Source organism: Brachycentrus maculatus, unplaced genomic scaffold, assembly GCF_059751285.1.
Source record: "Brachycentrus maculatus isolate JH-2025_06_01 unplaced genomic scaffold, ASM5975128v1 h1tg000105l, whole genome shotgun sequence".
Classification (NCBI taxonomy): domain Eukaryota; kingdom Metazoa; phylum Arthropoda; class Insecta; order Trichoptera; family Brachycentridae; genus Brachycentrus; species Brachycentrus maculatus.
In genome coordinates this window covers 3,327,592-3,349,212 of record NW_028280859.1, presented here as the reverse complement: position 1 = coordinate 3,349,212, position 21,621 = coordinate 3,327,592, and the positions used below count along the sequence as shown (strand labels likewise).

General features: G+C 32.8%; 1 protein-coding gene across 3 annotated transcripts; it reads right to left on the bottom strand.

Moving 5' to 3' along the window:
• Positions 1-4,185: 4,185 nt before the first annotated feature.
• On the bottom strand, positions 4,186-21,149 carry LOC148310164 (OTU domain-containing protein 7B-like). Of its 3 annotated transcripts, XR_015837433.1 has the most exons (8): positions 20,395-20,542; positions 19,157-19,289; positions 17,894-18,142; positions 16,074-16,263; positions 15,171-15,437; positions 13,594-13,765; positions 6,598-12,653; positions 4,186-5,423 (listed from the first exon to the last, which is right to left on the bottom strand). XR_015837433.1 is itself a non-coding variant. In XM_088258961.1 (7 exons), the coding sequence occupies exons 2-7, from the start codon at positions 19,281-19,283 to the stop codon at positions 11,169-11,171; spliced, it is 2,490 nt and encodes an 829-aa protein (XP_088115087.1). In that variant the 5' UTR covers positions 19,284-19,289; positions 20,986-21,149; the 3' UTR covers positions 4,186-11,168. The 3 variants fall into 3 exon arrangements, 2 of the variants coding, with proteins under 2 accessions (XP_088115087.1, XP_088115086.1); XM_088258961.1 differs by lacking the exon at positions 20,395-20,542 and adding an exon at positions 20,986-21,149 and having other exon boundaries at positions 4,186-12,653; XM_088258960.1 differs by having other exon boundaries at positions 4,186-12,653.
• Between the last annotated feature and the right edge of the window lie 472 nt (positions 21,150-21,621).

The following is a 21,621-nucleotide window of genomic DNA, read 5'->3' as shown; positions in this document are numbered from 1 at the left end:
CTCCCAGCTGTCTTTCCATCTTGTCTGCCTGGGGGTCTGCGTCCTTCAGGGTTACCTTGAATGGCGATACGTGAAAGCCTGCCTTCTGACATTCTGTTTATATGTTCATTCCAGTATCGCCTTCGTTGTCGTCCCCACCTCACGATATCCTCTGTCTTACACATGCTCCGGATGTCGGTATTTCTTACTCGGTCTCGCAATGTGTTTCCGGTTAAGGATCGGAGAGTCTTCCTCTCGGAGGCTCATTAAGTTTCGACTTAACGAATGCTGGGCCTTTAACAGTTGAATTTTGGCTAGAAAATTCATCGCTCTACAAGAAATCGTCACCCACAAGTCGAAACAAGACTGCTCGAACACCACTTGGGTCAGTTGATAAAAACAAATGCATCGATATATTTGTGTTAGCAAATCATTATTGATGAATCGGAATATGATTTTATCGAGCAGTGATCGGATTCATCAATGCAATACAAACCCTTTGCCCGAGTCAAGCTCGGGCTAGATTGGAACTGGTTAAAGTCAGTGAGGAAAAAAGAATTTTCGAAAATGGCAGAGTTTAATGCGAGTCAATTATTTGTTGAGAAATGGTTCCTATCTGCTATTAGAAGAGTTCACGGATATCATGGATATGTGTTAGAATAATATATATCTTTATTGATTTTACCTAATTATAAGAAATATGTCATCCTTATGGCTTTTTAAACTTCATTAGGGTTTAGTCCTTCCATGTCCATTTGAAGCGACGACACCCTACAAAGCTATGTCAGTGACTGACCAACCACTGATTTTGGTGTTTAGACGATGTCAGTACCGCTAGCGTGGTTGGCGGGGGGAACGGACTGAAAATAAACACTGGGAGTGTTGAAGTCATCACTGACGCAACAGCGCTGTACTGACGTGAAATCAATTTATACGATAGCAATACTGAGTCGGCATTGACTTGCCATGTGTTTGAAGACAGTTAATGACTCAATGTAAACTAGCCTTACATCGACGTTACTGGACGCCACCGCACAATGGTGCCTTTTGCAAAACTGACGGTACAAAATTGATTTAAAAAAAGGGCGTCTACCTCTCTCGCACATGTAAAAAAAACCTTTTATTCTAATCCTGTTCCACGTCCAACCGTGCATAGGGCATTGCATCGTATTTGACAGTGTTATCTTGATCGATAATTGCATGAAGGCAAAGTGATCAGTCCAGGGTGATATAAAATAAATAAGAGAGTGAAAATGGCCCATATTTATTTTGTCCCTTCTTCCTATCGAACCCGGGACCCGGTAGCCAAACGCGCTTACCATTACACTACGAAGGCGGATAAATATGAGTATATTTATTGGAATTAGATTTTTTTAGAATATGTATTAAAAAAATATTTTTATCATTTTTTTAAACTCCCCACCTGAAAACCATATATTTACATCGAAGAAAAACTTTTTTTTTAAAAACAAAAATGCCTTTTTAGCAAATAAATCATTTATGTTAAATAGGTCGTAACTTATTTTTTTTGATGAATTGGATACTTGCGAATACCCCCTTAAGAAAATGTTAATAGCGAAAAAATCTCAAAAAAATGTCCTGTTAGATTTGCAAAAGGCACCATTGTGCGCCGACATAATCGTAGTAATTTTTGTCACAAGTTTCGATAATTTGTGAGTTATCTATAGTATGTACATGTGATCAGCGATAATTCGTACTGATGTGTATCAGACACAGAAAATGCCATACAGTCGTAATCATTAAGCCTTGATTTTAGTTGCCAGATGGCTTGTGACTTGGTTTTGATATCCGATTTTATAATCAAAGAAAAAAATGGCAGCGCCGGCGAATAATGATTAAATGAGTGGGTATGATAGATATTACCTGTATTCCGTAAATAAGATAACGAACATATAATAAAATATCTCAAATTATGATCCCAGATATCGGCCTTGACACACTAGACTTATCTACAAAACCCATTATTATTATTATTTGGCAAATGTATGAAAACAAAAAAAATCTAAAAAATACGATGACTTCTTTAAGGCCTTACTCGCAAACACAGATTTTAATCGGCGGCCGGCCAAATTAGTTAGTCTTTGCGGCCGACCGCCGAAGAGGGACGACTTATATTATATATAGACGTTTATTTGTTTTATTTTGTTTTCTAGCATATATAAATAAAAAATATTTTTAAATATAAACATTTTTTAACTCCTTACCTTCCAATAACTCTTTTCTTTTCAAAACCATATAATTATTTCAAAGAAAAACTTATTTTTTTACAATGTTTTATGAAAAAAAAATACAATTACATAAAATGTTACCTGGATTTAGAGAAAATGAAGTTGCACTTATGAAATGATTTTTTTCTAAGCAGTTAATAATTATAAAAAGTATTTTTTACTATTCAATTTATTAATTTAAATTGTGTTTGGTGCACGAACCTCACAAGACACCACTGGATAAGGAGATCAAAAGAAAAAAACACATTTGGTGAGCATTGTCATGTAATATCATCATTAACATTGAAACAAAAAATATTAGTTTAAGGGTTACAAAAATATTTGGATATCATTTAATGATTACAATTACAAAAGGCACATTCAATATTAGTATGAATACAATCAGGATAGCTTAAATTTTTAAAAGTTAAATTGGAAAAAAAACTATTATTTATTCATTAAAATAATACATATTTTAAAGCAATACTATGCCAAGCTGATAAAAAAATCAGCTTCAATAAGTTGGTGAAACATAAAATAATATCACAGGGTGAACAAAATGAATCATCAAAATGAAGATGTTTTAATTTTTGCAAATGGCATCGTATGTCAATTATATTTGACATTTCTGAACTAGACAGCAGCTCGGCTGTCCAAATTTAAAACACAGTAAGGGACATTTTTTTGTAGTACGTTTTTTTTGCATTTTTGGACTAAGCAGAGTCTACTTAGTCCATAAATGCAAAAAAAATGTACTACAAAAAAAATGTCCCTTACTGTGTTTTAAATTTGGACAGCCGAGCAGCTGCTGCTGTTTACAAAAAGATTGATAAAATGGGCACAAATGCGATCAGCACTGGCGGCATCCATTTGACGGATATCATCTTTTCCACTTAACAGAAAAAATTATTAAGGTTCTTATAAAGATTTCTATTACTCAAAACATTTTTTTTATTTAATAAAAAATGTTATTAAAAAAACAAAATTGAATGATTCATTTTGTGCCACCTAAATCTGTTTGTATATTGCTGCTGTCTAAAACACAAATCGCTCACTCCTTTCAAGAACGTCATAAATCAAAAAACTTGATTTTTCAAGAGAACGTTTTTAAAGTTTAAAAATATAATACAATTTATTAAAAATAAATATCAAGCCACTTATTAAACTTTTTACTGTGCAACAGATCTTTTTAGATAAAACCTGAAGGTTTTTTCTCCATTTAAAATTTTTTAGTATATTTAAAAAAATAGTTAAACAATGCCTTTTCTTCAAAATGCAAAAACAACATTTTCTCCCCAGTAGCGGGTAAATATTAAGTTAAAAATATGCCTCTTTTGCTGGGATATAGTACATTTTCAGGGCATTCTGAAAACACGCACAACTGAAAATTGACAATTTTTGATTTATGACGTTCTTGAAAGGAGTGAGCGAAATGTCAAATATTATTGACGACACTATTTGCAAAAATTATAACATATTCTGATAGTGATAAATTTTGTGCCACCTGTATATACTCTTAGCATATAAACACATCATTGGCATACAGGAATTGATAAAGATGTTGATTTTTTAATTTTGCATAATGTTCAGAAACTTATTTAATTGTCAATTTTCTATTGACGATTATGATATTTGATTTTTTTTATACCAAGGTACCAGAGTACCAAGGTACCAGATAATAAAGTCGTTATTTAAATAAGTTAAAAAGAAAAGTAGTTAATGTTTAGTTGAAAAGAAAAGTAGTCAAGAGATTTTTTTTTATTAAATTCAAATGTTGGTACAGTGATCAAAATTTATAACAGGAAGATAGATGTGTTCAAATATGTAGCAAGGAAGAAAGATTTAGAAATTTTTGTAAATAAAGAAAAAATAAAACAAGTTTAACTTTTAATATTATGGAGGGTCAGCCGAAAAGTTTGCAGATCTGAGAAATTATACTAGAGTAAAGGCAGTATGTCATATTATTTTTCCTTATATATTTTTTAAAGATAAATGAATGCCCCTTTTTTAATGATGATTCAGTCACTATCCCAGTTTAATAAGACAGTTTGAGAATATCTTTAAAATACTGCACGATAGCTGCTATGATATTGTTATTCGGATCTTTTCTTCCGCTGAGATTTTATTGAGATTTGTAAAATGATGGCAATCTGATGATACCATGTCAGGAAAATAAGGTGGATGACTTCATATCGGAAGCCAGAAACAATTAGCGCAGTTTTCACTCCCTGGGTTGATTTTTTCTTTCACCCAGTAAAATACTCGGCTGTGAATTTTTCAGTCAACTCTCGCATACTGTTCCCAGTGTAATATCAAGGGAGTTATAAAGTGATACGTATGACATAAGGTTTGTGACACAAAATCTTAGCATACTGATTTATTAATTCACACTATAAATATATTATATATGAGAAACAAATAAGAAATATGCTCTTTATACATTTACTTCATGAATGTGACACTTTTAAATGGATATTTTTTGTGTTGTGATGTAGATGGAGAAGAAACCAATGCTCAAGAATTTTATTAGAATACAACGATAATTATTACAGATTGTTTATTGAAAAATAAAACCATAATATGAAGAATAAAAGGAAGATGCAATAATGGCGTCTAGTCTAACAGTAATCTCCAAATAATATTCCATTTTATAGTAAGTAAGTTTATTTGGATATCTACTAATTTATTCAGTACATATCTCAAACTAGAGAAACTATTGCAGAGCAGAACAGTGTAAATTTATTTCAATGGTAACACTAACAGTGTTGCCAACCCGGAGGAATGAAAATAAGTAGATGTTGAATGTAATGGAAAGAGACTAAATACCCATTCAATTTACTTCCACAAGTTTCCTCCGCATATATTTTGTAAATTTTTAGATTTGGCTTTACCTCTTCGTTAAGTTAAAATAGTTCAGATGTTTATGGAACTCATTGCTCAATACAAACAATAAAAAAAACTAGTGTATGGAATAATCCATATAAATTGTCGCCATATATTAAAGAAAGAGGATTGTATGGAAATAAATAATATTTTATACACGGCCTTTATCTATTTTGAAAAAAAAAATATGTTTTGCAGTTGCTCAGAAAAGATGGATGTTTCAGGAAACATTTTTGTATCTTTTTTCAGTAATTGGTTCCTTTTAATATGATGATTTCCTTTTAATCTTACTCTTGATTTCAAGCAATTTTAACATTTTCAATATGTCGTTTTCTGAAAAAATTATTAATTGTTTTTAAAGTAAATTTTGTAATTGACCAATGATATCAATGTTGCAACTTTATTTTCCATTTAACCTTCATATTATGTTCACAAAAAAGAAAAAAACTTCAGAATATTAGAATAACTAACAATAAAACAGGTATACCTCACTTAATCCGGGCTTATTAGTACCACAAATTTTTAAAACAAAAAAAATACAGTTTTAAAATAAATCTTTAACTGGCGCCTGAGTGACAGGGGGAGAAAAATATTATCATCATGTATTTATCCCAAGTCACAAAGCTCAATAGGATTCTTGAACCTATCTTAATAAATTCTCCACTTCAGGGCAATTTTCTCTGTAAGTAAATCTATAATAACTAATGCGGAAGTCCCACAAAGGGTTGGCTAAAGTAAAGAATTACTGATCACAGAAAAAATGCCGAAAAGTGGTATATCTTGGTCACGAACACCGAGTACTTTAGCTGATTCCCCAAGGCAAGATAGAAGGAAAGGGTGACATTGGCAAAAGAGAGCTCTCTCGGCTTTGAAATATGAGTGACTGAAACGAAAATGGAGGAGTACAGGAGCTATTCTTGACAAAGCAGGACAGAAAAGACTATGGTGATTTGCCAACATCTGAGGGGCCGGACAGAGCACACAAAGAAACTTGACCATTGTGGAACCGTATTGATTGAGGCAGGACTATGTGAGGTATTCCTCTATCACATATTTTATTAAACAAAAAAATCACACTTCCAGATTCTAACCTTTTAACAATTAATACATCTATTTGGATAAATTGTTACACAAAAATAAGAGACATTTAACATTTAGGGATTTTGGCACCACTCTTTATTATTTGATGCAAAATATCTATTGATAAAACAGTTAACTTTAAAGTCTACTTTACTTTTTCCTTGTAATTTGGCTTTTCTATTATTTATTGTCTATTGTTTAAGTACATGATTACTTAATAAAAATATATTCATAATACAAAAATAGCTATTTGATACAATAGTGTGCTAGTAAATAAAATACAATTGTACTTCTGTAACTGAGATTCTACGGCAAACTTAATATAATTCCATAGAATTATTAATTTTAGAAACATTAAATATAATTTAATAGAGAGATCTTTGATATTTATTTAGAAAAAATACTTCTTGTTATATAATCAACATACGTTTTTATTCTTCGATTGTTACGGTTGGTCAGATGCTGAGGGTAATTTTCTGGTTGAATTTATCCCATTTTTGTACTTTTTACCGACTGCGGAGTCATGTAACGCATAATGTGATACATGGCATTACAACCTAGAAAATGCTATCAGCATATAAATATTTATAGATTAACATTTTAAGTAAACAGGAGAGTTGGGGACAAGCATAGTAGTCTCTTAAGCAAGATTTGCCAACAGTGACATTGCATGAAACTGATGCCAAAATATCACTTTTTTCGATTAATCGATTTGGCAGTCATGTTGTGATAATATCCTTCCAAGTGAAAATTTAACATTCACTCTTGGTAATATCACTTAATTATCATACTAAATTTGTGATGCAACGTTTGATAATGCTGTTGAGTGCATCGAAACACATGTCGCAATATAATGTAATAATTAGTGATATTACAAATATGAAAATTATGATAAAACCTGTAGAAATTATATCAATGTAGAAATTTAGACAATCACCTTCTATGATTTATATGGATTTTAAGATATTTGTTTTTTTTTTTTGGCAACACCCTCAGCAAAAGTACTACATAATACCAAATACCCTTTGTCTTCATTGTTTGTTATGGTGCATTTTTATGAAAAAATATTAGTTACAAAAGCAAACCAAAAATCTTGCAATCAACGACATGGAACATGGTTTAGAAAAAAGTTACAGATTCATTTAAATACATAAAATAATTATTTAGTTAATAAATGATATTCCTGAACTTTTAAATATTACAAACATACTCGTACAATTTGAGTTTTGAGAAAGTAACAAAATAAGGAGTTAACTAGAAAAAACAAAAATACTTTGATTGACACTGACAATTATCCAAATTGTAAAATTATATAGTAATTTCCTTTTCATTTTTGGAACTAAAGTCAAGTAGAGAACTGGTGGCATTTATGAAGGCCTCCAACCAATAACAAAATAATATAGCATTAAACAAGCATTTACCATTTATATTACCAAACGCAATATACCAAAATATGGAGCAAATCAGTAAAGACATCTTTTTTTGGAAGACACAAAAATTATTGGTACATAATGAATATGTATTTTATTTTGAGACAATTCTGTAATTATCAGTTGAATAAGAAGTCTAATTATTTTTTTAAAACACATTGCTGAAAATTAAGAATCATATTGCTTTTGATAATATGTATTTATGTAATTTTACTGAAAGAAAATAAAAGAGAAAACAAAGTTAAAATTAAGGGATACAACTTAGTGCTTTATTATTAATATTTTTTTTTGTTAAAATCATGCAAAAAGTGTGGTAAGGGTGCTAAAAAGAAAATAAAACAAACAAATATAGATTTTTCTTCATCAAATATTCATAAAGGTGATGAAAATTATGAAAAAAATAATACTTTTTATAAAAAATAATATTTTAATTTCAATGTAAAAAATAAATATTAGATGAAATTTTTAATCAAATTGAAAATGAGAAAAACAATTCAATACCTAAAAAAGTCTAAATTACTCATTCTTGATTCAGGCAAGTGATAAAATAATAAGTCGTGGAAAATAATTCAAAACAAAATACTTTGTAACACATAAACTTAAAAACTTATATGTGACTAGATCAAAGTGCTATAAAGTGAATACTGTCAAATATAAATTTAGTACAATAAAAATTGTTCCGAGAGAAATTTCTTAAATTAACAAATCTTTTAAGAAATTACAATTATTTATAATAGATAATTGCTTTTATATATCGCTCACTCCTTTCAAGAACGTCATAAATCAAAAATCGTCAATTTTGAGTTGTGCATGTTTTCGTAATGCCCAGAAAATGTACTATATCCCAGCAAAAGCGGCATATTTTAAACTTAATATTTACCCGCTACAGGGCAGAAAGTGTTATTTTTGCATTTTGAAGAAAAGGTATTGTTTAATTATTTTTTTAAATATACTAAATATTTTTCAAATGGAGAAAAAATATTCAGGTTTTACCTAAAAAGATCTATTACACAGTAAAAAGTTAAATAAGTGGCTTGATATTTATTTTTAATACATTGTATTTTATGTTTGAACTTTAAAAACGTTCTCCTGAAAAATCAAGTTTTTTGATTTATGACGTTCTTGAAAGGAGTGAGCGATATGTCTTAACAACTAAATTGCAACATGTGCAGACGTAACTCATAACATACGGAGTAAAATAAAACTTATATTGGATTTAATAATCCCGCCATAGTACAATATGTAAAATTTGAGATTCTTTTTTTCATTTTAATATTTGCCTATTGGCCTCATAATATCGGTAAATTCAACACATCAAATGTTAAGAAGAGACAAATAAATATTATTTAAAAATTTTCACTGACAAGTTTTTAGAAGTTATTTTAGAAGCAAGGAAAATACAATATTATTATGCGCTGTAATATTACGTTTACTCTTTAAAACCTGGGAGCAAAACTTTGTAAAAATTTACTAATTTGTCTCTCCTGAACATTATTTAATTTTTTTAAATAGAAATATATCGCTCACTCCTTTCAAGAACGTCATAAATCAAAAATCGCCAATTTTCAGTTGTGCATGTTTTCGGAATGCCCAAAAAATGTACTATATCCCAGCAAAAGTGGCATATTTTTAACTTAATATTTACCCGCTACAGGGCAGAAAGTGTTGTTTTTGCATTTTGAAGAAAATGTATTGTTTATTTAATTTTTTAAATAAACTTAATATTTTTCAAATGGAAAAAAAACCTTCAGGTTTTACCTAAAAAGATCTGTTGCACAGTAAAAAGTTCAATAAGTGGCTTGATATTTATTTTTAATATATTGTGTTATATTTTAAAACTTTAAAAACGTTCTCCTGAAAAATCTAGTTTTTTGATTTATGACGTTCTTGAAAGGAGTGAGCGATATGTGTTTTTATTATTAACACAAATATTTCAATTTCATACTATTTCTGTGAGTATTTATTTGAACCGAGAAACTCTGACTTAAGAGTCCGCGACACTAACCATGGGACCACAACCGGACAACGCAAAGATCAAATAAAATTTTCAAAGACAAATTTTTAGAAGGAAGGAAAACACAATAATATTATGCGCTGTAATATTACGTTTACTTTCTAAAACCTGGCAGCAAAATATTGTAAAAATTTACTAATTTGTATCTCCTGAACATTTGACGTTTTTGATTTAGGATTTTGCTTTTGTATCTACTAAAATAATTTTATAAAGCATATCAACTCAGAATGAAGTCAGATTAGCAATAAACGTAATACTTGATTGGATTCCATGCACTTTATGATCAAAATGTTAGGCTGATTGTTTCGATAACTGTGTGATATTCCATTTATTATAATTATTAAAATCATAACCAATATCAGATGGAATAAACAACAATATGAAAAATGACATTTATACCGCATAGCGTTTGGCAGGTACATTTTTTGAGTTATTAGTTCTTTGTTATCTTAAAAATAAATTGTATAACACATTTTAGAGGTAAACCTAAAAGTCTGTAACAAAAAATATCTTTATTTTATTAAAGATTAGCAAAAAAAGTTATACTGCAAACATTTAAACATTTACTACTTTATTCTTGAACAAAACAAAGTTAAGATGAAAATAAATAAAATTAATCTCACGTGAATAAGTAATTTTGCAGTTTCAACTTTATCCATTGAGCGTGTCGATGTATGGCTATTATATTTATCAGAGAAATCACCTGTATTTGAATGAATAGTGTATTACATATTTTTAAATTTAAAAATATAAACTTTTATCAGACATCTCCTTACTAAGCGCTATCAAAGTAAATATGTACATAGACTTTTGCATTTTTAAAATGAGTTAAATAGACTATTTTAATAAGCAGACTTGATATATTTTAACCTTGCAATTAAAAATAGTTTTATTTTAATTTTAATGATACTTCGTCTATCACAACCCTGACAAACCGTGGATAATATTGGTGTTTTCTCAATACATATATCTATGAATATTCATATATAATATATCATTTGCCAGAGTTTGGCTTACCCATAGTTATTCAAATAACATATTTTTTTGTTTCAACCTGAACACCGAGAATATCTACTACAGCAATTTATTTTATTTTATAAATCTCCTCTTCAGTATTTCAACAAATTATCATTTAAGAGCATATAATTTTCCGATCAAATTGTTGCATATGATAAGGTTGAGAAGCAAACGAAAAAGCAAAAAATTATTATTAAGATCTTGATTGTGACATCGTTCATGAGAATTTTAAATATTATACTTATAACAAATGTTGTGGTAACATTTTGTGATATTAAGAGACCATTAACATATTTAAATGTTTTGTTTTATAAACAATTCGAATAAATTGTATCGTTACGATTTAGTTATGATGGCATGTTTTGGTTCATGTCACCCATGGTAGAAAAGCGTAAAATAATTAGCTATAAGGTAAGTTTTAATAAACTACAAGAGGATTGGCAAAATACAAATTCGTAGCTTTCTAATATATACGATTACATATAGTCAATAATGATTATTATATATATATACATGACTGAGGATATGAGGAGGGAACTACGAGTTGTTATATTTAACAGAATCGCAGCATTTCGAACACAGGTAATCTGATAAGGAACTCCCGTAGTACACGCAAAAGGGAGTCCTGCAGGGCTGTACTTGGTTGAATATTTCAGTCGGCTGGTCCGGGGCGTCGGAAGAAGTTTGTCCCGAATTCCAACCCGGCCGACTCGCAGACGTTGTAGTGTGCACTTTGGCTGGAAGCGTGCTCCTTATACTCCTGTCTCGCTTCTGATCTCCCGCAACGCTGGAAAGGTCATCGCTGGATTTATTCTTCCAATTTTTATGTGGAACGGGAACATCTAGGTTGTTGACGGATTTTGCGCACACGAGGGAAGGTTTGCCGGTGTCGTTGTAGAATGTAGATTTGGAGAGATAGAGAGTTTGATCGTTTTTGTTGATCGCCGAAGTGGGCGGCATGCGCCTCACTATGTCGTGCGACTCGGAATCCGATTCCGTGTAGAATTTGGACTTTCCCGTTCCGTAGCGAGGCATGCCGTTGTAATGGTGTCGGCCGGTGGGAGAATGCATGTTGTTGCGGACTTCCTGTTCCTGTTGCCGCTGCTTTTGGAAGCACGTGCTGCACATGTAACTGGTCAGAGCGGTCCCGTACTGCTCACAGCCCGCGTTGACGCACTTCAGGGGGCCCTCTAACATCGCTTGCTCCCTTAACTTTAACATTTCAAAGTGTTTCCTCTCCGTGTCTTGCTTACCCTTGAGCATTTCGGAATTCATAAACCGCCGCTCCGCATATTCCAAGTAATTTTTGACCATTTCATCCTGAATAGCGTGTCTCTTGGCTTTCAATTGGCAACAGAGAATTTTGTGTTTTGGCGATGAAAATATAGAATTTTGAGACGATTTTTTGCTGGTGCCGTTTGTTTTTGCGCCAATTTTAGTAATGGATCCGAGATTCTTTTTTAATTTATTACTCATTGATTTACCTATGCTTCCAAATTGCTTAGCGACCGTGTGAATTTGTTTAGCCGCCTTGCTTTTGCTGTCGAACATATTTTGTTCGGGAAGTTCAGTTTCGTAATTAGGGTTTACAAACAGCTCCGAGAATTTGTTGGTGATGTCTTCTTCGGATAGGTCTATGAGATCGGGTTCCTCTTGTCCGGGGCTACAGGAAGGAGACTTGTAAATGACGTCGAGATACTCCGACAGGAGGTTGATTTGGTCCCGCTCCGTGAGAAGTAGTCTCTGTATAGTTTTGGGATCATTTTCGTCTTTGTTCCACTGGAAATCTTCTCCCGGGTCTACAGAAAACTGAATGGGGAGTAGACAACCGTCCGAGTCCGTGAGGGGGATGATGGAAGATGCGGGGCTCGGCTTTCCCATATCCATGGTAACTAAGGCGGAGAAGTGTCCCATGTCGTACGCCAGTAGCAAGGGAGACTTGTGGCAGTCCTCGGGAGAGCATTCCAGAGGCAGGTACACTCCCCCGAAGGGGATGGGGGCCATAGCCTCACCGTTTAGATCCTAAAACAAATATAAAATGACTTGTAAAGAGTCTCCTTCGCTTCAAACCCTTATCCGCACCTCAATGGTGCATAGGGCACTGCGTCATATAAAGGCAGTGTTATCTTGATCATTAACCGGATCCACGCGGCTCGCATAACCGTATGTGTTTTTACAAGACATGGCCCATACGCGGCTGACATAAGCGTTTGTGTTTTCACTTTGCTCCAAGTTTCGAACCTCAGTTCAACTTGGAGGGATTTTTTCATGGTGTGGAACTTTGGATAAAATAATACGTCAATCCTCGGCCTTATGACATCTGTTGAAATATCTGACTAATAATTTGTAACATCACAAGGATAAATAAAACAACAGATCCCTGATTTTTCATGCGGTCGGTAATTAGTCCGCACCATAATCATGCCCTATATCTGTCTCACTCTCGACGCTACGCATCGCCAGTGGGTAAGAGTGACACACGATGCATGCTTTGATTTATTTATGTTACGATCTAATTTGTTTATATTACGATATATTTCAAGAATAATGTGACACACGTGTATTATAGAGTACCAAAAAGGCACAATGAATCCCATTGAACGTTTTTGTTAAGGAAAATAAATCGTTTCATAACTAAATACATGATAAAAGTAATCATTTAAAAAACGGCGAAATACAGCCGCGCAAGAGCGTCTCTTAGGAACAAAGTTAACGCGTTTAAAAGGTTAACACATGAAGGAAAGGCGATCAGCCCCCCGTTTCAGGTACCAGTCCAGTGTAATATTGAAAAAATATTACAGTGAAAAAAATCACTTATATGTATTTGACCCCACCCGGGAATTGAACCCGGGACCTCCGGTACGGTAGGCGAGCTGCTGACCGTTTCACTGCGGAGGCGGAGGTAAAGAGTACTGTAATCTTATCACGCAGGTTGGTGTGGCAGCCAGGAAGTGCAACATACCTTGAGCACGACGTCGGCTATGACGACGATGGGTCTCCGCAAGGTGTGGGCGAGGGCGAACACGTGAATCTCCTCCAGGGAGTGGTGTGCGGGGGCCGCGCGCTCCACCACGTGCGCCCACTCCGCCTGCCACTCCTCACAACTCAGTACTAGCCCGGCCTGCGTAGTTTGTCTACAAACATACTTCAAACTAAAGTACAAACTTATTTTTCTTAAATAGATATGTACCCTTATCCGCACCCAATGGTGCATAGGGCACTGCAGCGTTGCGACGCAGTGTTATCTCAAAGAAAACACTTGTTTTTATACCACTTGAGTTTTATTAAAGACTACTAGTTTCAGAAGCTAAACTTCCATCATTCAGTCCTGAATAATAACTCAGACCTGAATGATGGAAGTTTAGCTTCTGAAACTAGTAGTCTTTAATAAAACTCAAGTGGTATAAAAACAAGTGTTCTCTTTAATCAATGTAATATGTCTTACCACAAAGTTAATGCCGATACAATTAATAAAAAACAGTGTTATCTTTATCGTTAATTTCATGAAGGCAAGGTGATCAGCCCCGCGCTTCTTGTACCAGTTCAGGGTGATATTAAATAAATATGAGAGTGAAAATCACCCATATTTATTTTGACCCCCCTGGGAATCGAACCCGGGACCTCCAGCACGGTAGCTAAACACGCTAACCATTATACCATGGAGGCGGATATAGGACATTAAATAGATATACATAGTTAAATCTTATAATTTTTTTCATTTAAAGCACCAATATATACAAAAAGAAAAACACATGATTTCTAAAAGTTCTTTCCCTTTCCATAGGTAGAATAAAATGTTAATGTGACAAAGTTATAAATTAACTTTTCTCTTACGGTGCTAAAAACTTCCACGTTCAACAGTGATAAGTATTTTGTACACCATATGAAAATGTGAATTCAAAATGAGAAAAATGTAAATACAGTGAAACCTCTATCTATCGTTCCTCGAATAATTGTTTTCCCGGATGCGTCGTTTATTTCTTCTACCCCGAATTTATTTCATACAAAAAAAAGTCGCATCAATCGTTTCTATCCAACATTTTACCGCATTCATCGTTTGAATTACGCTACATATTTGATATAATTTGTCTGTTTTTTTAACATTTTTTTTTTACATTTTCACAATTTTGTTATATTTGACGACAATATTTCAACGTGTGGGATACAGACTATCAAAAGCTTGTGTGATGGATACAGCAGAAGAGATCTGAAGATCTTTGGGTTCTGTTCAACTTTGTATTTTATTTTATTAGTACATTTATTTACATCCAAAACTTGTATTCTTAACATTTCAACCTACCAATGGTTATGCAATTGGGAGGACGGTATCTTTACTCGATCGTATATCCTTGTGTATTGACTTCTTTACTCCGCATTCATTGTTTTCCCGCATTCATAGTTTATTTCACTAAGTCCCTTTAAAAACGATAGATAGGGGTTTCACTGTATTACTAAATGTTGCTCTTATTGACCATAGTTGAAGTTAAAATGTAACAATTTTGTAATGTTAGGTCAGGTGAGAATTGCAGCGCAGGTTACCTGGTCTGCGTCCACCGCCAGCGGCGGCGCAGGGCGTGGCGCCAGGGGGCGGCGGCCAGCGCGGCGTGCAGCAGGCGCCGCAGGGTCAGCAGGCGGTCGTGGAAGCCCCAGAGGCCCAGTGAGGCGGCGTGCGGCAGGCAGTTGCCGTCGCCCGAGGTGGCCAGCGGGCGCAGGTGCGCCAGCCCGCCGCCCCACCAGTTGAGCCGCCCGCTGCCCTCCAGCGACACCAGCGTGGACGTCTCCAGAAGGTCCTTCTCCAGGAATTTTCTGAGACAGTGAAATATAAAATTATATTTGTTACTATAAGTATTTATTTTATGCTTAGCAATTGATAAAGAATTTCATTTCAGGGAATTATATAAGAAGTTAATGTTTTAAATTGTATTTTTACATTTTAACTAGCGGAAATGGCGGTAATGAGTCATTTAAAATTGAAATTCAATTTAAAAACATTGTAACCCTCATTCGCACCCAATGGTGCATAGGGTACGGCATTGTTTAGAATCAGTGTTATCTTGATCGTTAAATATACAAAGGAAAGGTCATCAGCCTTCCGCTTCAGGTACCAGTCCAGGGTCACATCAAATAAATGTTATACTGAAAAATCACTAATATTTATTTTGACCCTCTTGGAAATCGAACCCGGGACCTCCAGTATGGCTGACTAGCGCGCTAACCACTACACTATGGAGGCGAACGGAATACTACGGAATAAAAACATTAGCTTCTCTATAACGTCCTCTCCGATAATGTGGTACCTTTCTTAGCGTTATAGAGGGATTTACTGTATTTAGTTGTAAAATACACAGTATTTTTATAAATACACAGTAGTAGCTCTTTAACGGCAACGGTCGGTGCCTTTGGTCTAATTCATATTTTTAAAAGAAAAAAAGGAATGCATACCTAAAATCTTCAGAGTAAATGGTGATATCTGGCAAAGTAAAAGTGTATTCCGGAGTTTCTATATAGAACTGTTCACTATTGGTGTTGCTAGAATTATTGGAAGATACATCTTGAGCACACTCAGATCGAACTTTTGACACTATATTTTCATTGTCAGTCGCGCGAGATATTCCTCTTTGTAATTTTTTATCTGAAAACAAAACAAACAAAAATAATTTATAATGTCGCCATGTTATCATTAAAATGAAATTAAAAAAAAATCTTGTCTATGGTAAAATCCATAGAAATAATCAGACTACACAAAATTCAACAGCAAAAAAGGCCTGGGCCCTGGCCGTGGATCGTTTGAAAAGTTAAGTGTATAAAACAAACCCCACGACCATCTATGCACTAAAAAAAATATAAAATTTGAGAAGTTAATGGCATCCCGACGTCACTTCTCTAGCAAGTGGCACGGAATACTGAGGACAGATTCCAAAAGTATGTCCGACGTGACGGTCTACATTTAGACAAAATAATTTTTAAGATGTAAAATCCGCACTTTTTGTCTTTAAAATAGCGCCACCAGCACCTGATAGTTATGAAGTTAGGTTCAGCAAATGCAAAACTAAATAATGTTCGTATTTGGGGTTTAGAAAATTTACATACCATAAACACTTACACTTGGTTAACCGTTAGAGTGCTTAGAATTATTATTCCACTCTAGTATACTTTGCCAAAAGCGTGGACATCTATATATCGATAAAAACGCCAGAGTATTTTAGTGGTCGAGATAATAGGTTATGTAGTGTATGCATTTCTTAAGTTCCAATTCATCAATTATATTCACAAATAAACATGCTTGACTGATTTGTAGTGAAAAATAGAAATATCATACAATCATATATAAATATTGTTCATTATATTATACTTTTGTTTTCGCCCTTACAATGTCTACAGAATTTAAAATGGACCATTTTTTGTAAAAAAGTCTTCGGCAATTTTAGCATACATGTAAGAAAATGTTAGGGCACTAAAAAAAAAAATAATAAAAAAAAAAATATATATATATATATATATAAATATAAATGAATAATAATAATAATAAAACCCTTATCCGCTCCCCAATGGTGCATAGGGCACTGCGTCATATAAACGCAGAGTTATCTTGATCGTTTACACATGAAGGAAAGGTGATCAGCCCTCCGCTTCAGGTACCAGTCCAGGGTAATATTGAATAAATATTACAGTGAAAAATCACTTATATTTATTTGACCCTCCCTGGGAATCGAACCCGGGACCTCCAGAACGGTAGCCGAGCGTGCTGACCATTACACTACGGAGGCGGACAAATATATATATATATATATATATATAAAGAGAAATATATATATATATATATATATATATATATATATATATATATATATATATATATATATATATATATATATATATATGTATATATATATATAAATATATATATATATATATATATATATATATATATATATATATATATATATATATATATATATATATATATGTATATATATATATATATATATATATATATATATATATATATATATGTATATATATATATATATATATATATATATATATATATATATATATATATATATATATATATATATATATATATATATATATATTTGTCACTAAATTAGAAAATAAATGTAATATATAAATACAAGTGGTGCGCCAAATATGAATTTTTAAAGCCAACCAAAAAACAAACATTATTCAGTTCCACAATTGCTGGAATGTCTGTAAAAAACGTCATATTTGGAGACTTAAATTTGCAAAAATATACTTACAATCTATCAAGTCTATAGCATCGGCTTTCTGAAGTATTGGCTTGCTACTGGGAGCTCCGCTGATGTCCACCGTGGCCGGCTGCAGGAAAGGGGAGGAGGACAAAGGGATCAGGGAAGCCACGGGAGACAGGGGGGCCCCATCCACGGTGTCTATAGTACCATCTATCTCGTGGGTGGCTCTCCAGCTGCCTGATATGTTGTACCGAGAGTTCTCTTCATATTTGTCTTTCGAATCAGTTTTGGCCAAGTCTGAAAAATAAGAGTAATATGATAAAACAATGTTATAGTATCTTTTATTTTTTTGGACAATAAATTAATATAAAAATTACAAGATAACACCAGGATAAGAGAAATATGCGAGATCGAAGATGTCGTTAGGCGGGGAAGGCAACGCAGGAGACAATGGTATGTGAGGAGAATAGAACCATCCAGACTCCCTTATATTGTACTGCACGGCCAACCCCAAGGTAGTCGACTTCCGGGAAGGCCACTAAAGAGATGGATTGAAAGCTGGGAATCGACATCGCAGGAGGCTAATCCCTCTTAAAAAACAGGCTACAAGGCCTACACCGAGCAGAAGAAGAGAAGAAGACAAGATAAACGAAACTATCTTACGGAAATCTGTACAAAAATGAGGAAGGTATAAAGGAAACTGCCAATACAGTGGAACATGTGATTTCTTTAGAAGTAGGTGTAACTTTTTAAGCATATGAAGTACTTGAAATGGATCTAAAAAGCATACTCAAACCATGCCATCTATTTTCTCAATATTATTAATATTTAAAGCATTTACTTTGTGGTTAGTCATTTTTACTTATTTATTTTTTTACAAAAACGAATTCCTCTAATTAACAACCAAATAAATTTTACTTATAGTCCATTATTTGATTCAACATCGGTTAAGCAAGATTTGTCAATATACAATTCAAACCCCGCCCACTCCTTTCATCCTACGAGTATATAAGCTGTTTCATTAATATGTTTAACCCTAGTGCATGTTTAACCTCGGCTCGTAACACATGTCTGTGCTGAACCTCTTAGTGCATGTTGGTCTTCGGGTCGACCAAAAATCGCATGTGTTAAACATTTTGTGTAGTTTTAAGTGTGTAAATGGTGCTATGGTGGTGAAGGGTGGTATTATTTGCATGCTGTGGCAGTGATTGTCCTGACAAAGAGACGGATACGTCTCGAAACCGGTAGACATAAAAAACTCGGTGAGCCATCTAAATTAGGATAGTAGAAGAACCGAGACTATGTATATACCTGACATTTGCAAGTATGCCACGAGAGCTGACGTCAGGTCCCAGCCCTGGCCTTGCAGTAAGGAGTAGCACAACTCCTCGGATGCCCCAGTCTGTTTTTTCAGTTCACACACTAAATTAGTTTCCATATTTACCTGAAATAAAAACAAAAAGTTTTTTCCATGACGGTAAAAATGAGTAAATTTAAATTCACTTATAAAATTAATATAAAGACCAATTTACGATATATCGCAACATAATTTTCTTTAAACTCGGGTAACGTTTGACGTAATTGTTTTTTTTTAAACACTGTTTTTGTATTGAAAAAGTTAGTTTTTCTCCTAAATGAATATAATTTTTTGAAAAGAAAAGAGTTATTGAAAGTTAAGGAGTTAAAATAAATATAAAAATATATTTTCAAAATGTTCTAAAAAAAATTCCAATATGTATTTTTTTTAAATCGCGCGTGGAGAGAAGTGTTACTTCTTATGCAGAATTCTATGTTTGCGAGTAAGGCATTAATGATACCTAAATAATAATAGCATTAAAATATAAATTATACAAAAATATTATATTTTTCATCAATAATTTTTAAACTACTTTAACATGCCTTGTAACCTTTATCCACACTCACATAGAGCACTACATCATATCAATGCCATAATATCTTGGAACCTGGAGGAGTTTCTACTCCTTAACAAATCAGCGACTTAATATTTGGAAAATAATACTTTTAAATGTTGACCTTTAATATTTTTACCTATTATATTTATAATTTATATTGATGTGATGTGATGACTAAAAACCATACGAAAAATAAATAGTATAGTATCTTGATTGTTGTTTTTAATTACATGAAGGCATATATAAAAAAAATTCAATATAAGTTTGCAAAAAAAATGGCATGTCAAATACTAAGAAGTAATTTGCTTACTATATTTCCCAAGGTGAAGTGTGCTCATTTAAAATTGGGTATATAATAGCCATGATATAACAATGACCTCAGTATCATTTAAATGAAAATTCTATTAAAATTACCATCACTGTATAATAATTTTGAAGGTAGAAAAGATCCTTTTTTTATTGAAATGTTGATTGTTTGGGGATTAAAAAAAAACAGAGGTTTTAAAATACTAGCATAAATAGAGTTGATATAAAAACTATTATTTTTTAAAAAACAGTGACATCCTCATAGTAAATAGTAAGAATAAGAAGTATGGCTAGTAAGACTGATAACAAATTCGGGTTGGAATCACTCACATCTTTAACATTTAATCCTATTTCAAACAAACACAAAAATATTTTCATGTCAAAATACAGCTAAACGTGAATGTGTTAGCCAGTACTAGGTTTGAACAAATTTTGTGAAGGACAAACTGCTTCTCGTTTGTTTTTAAGGCAAATTTACAGACTACCTAAACCAACAAACACATGGCCTTGTAAGTTATCACTGCCGTCAAGTATCCGCATCGTTTCCTTGGCGTTCTTGGGCGTGAATTATAGTCAAAATACGATTAGTTTACACAACAAACTTCAATATTACGCCAAGTAACTTAATTTAAAAATATTAAATAACCTTGAAAAAATTGTTTACTCATAGCTTATAAATATTTTTTCAAAGGAACGGGGGAAGTTAGATTGGTAACAATCGATTAATGTAAAATATGCAGGTGTGAAATATGTAAACAACGGTGAGAAAGCAAGGAGTTGATATGATTTAACAAAAAAATATTCTCTAAATTTCTTCAATGACAATCTAAAAAGAAAATGAATATCTATGAATAAACGGATTGATTTAATTGAAAAAGTAGTTAAAAGTTGTAAAATATATTGTATAAATAAAATACTAACCGTATATCATGAAAATCTCATCGACCCAACTAAAAATAAATCATTTTTTAGACGAACACGATGAATATTTACCTACGTCTCAACAAAAAAAAATATTTTGACAGTTGAATTTATGTTGGTAACAAGTAGTGATCACTGCACGGAATCAGATTGAGAAATCTACTAAAAACTTTCGAGTAGGAACTGTGCTAGTAGATGAAGAAAAATGAAGGTGACAGCACACGTTAGTTTTCCGAATTGGAATTTGGCATTCCAAACTCGGAATAAGTAATTTTTTGGACAAAATTTTTGGATCCGATCACCACGTTCAAAATGAACTGTAAAAACTCTCTTACATTTTTTGTTTACTTAGTCGTTCGCCTCAAAACTATTCATTTTTTAATCAAATGCATACCTATCAGCATGTTAAAATTTTTTTTCAGGTAATAAAATAACAATTATCCACATTAATTTTATTTGACCAGTGACCAGTAACCAACTACACCAGTCTGATGATGTAGGTTACAACTAAACCCGGTCACTGGTCAAATAAAATTTATGTGGAAAAAAATATATAGTTGTTATTTTATTCTATAAGATGCGGTTTCACCAAAAAATGTCAGTACGAAACTATTTTCTGACAAATTTTGATAAAAC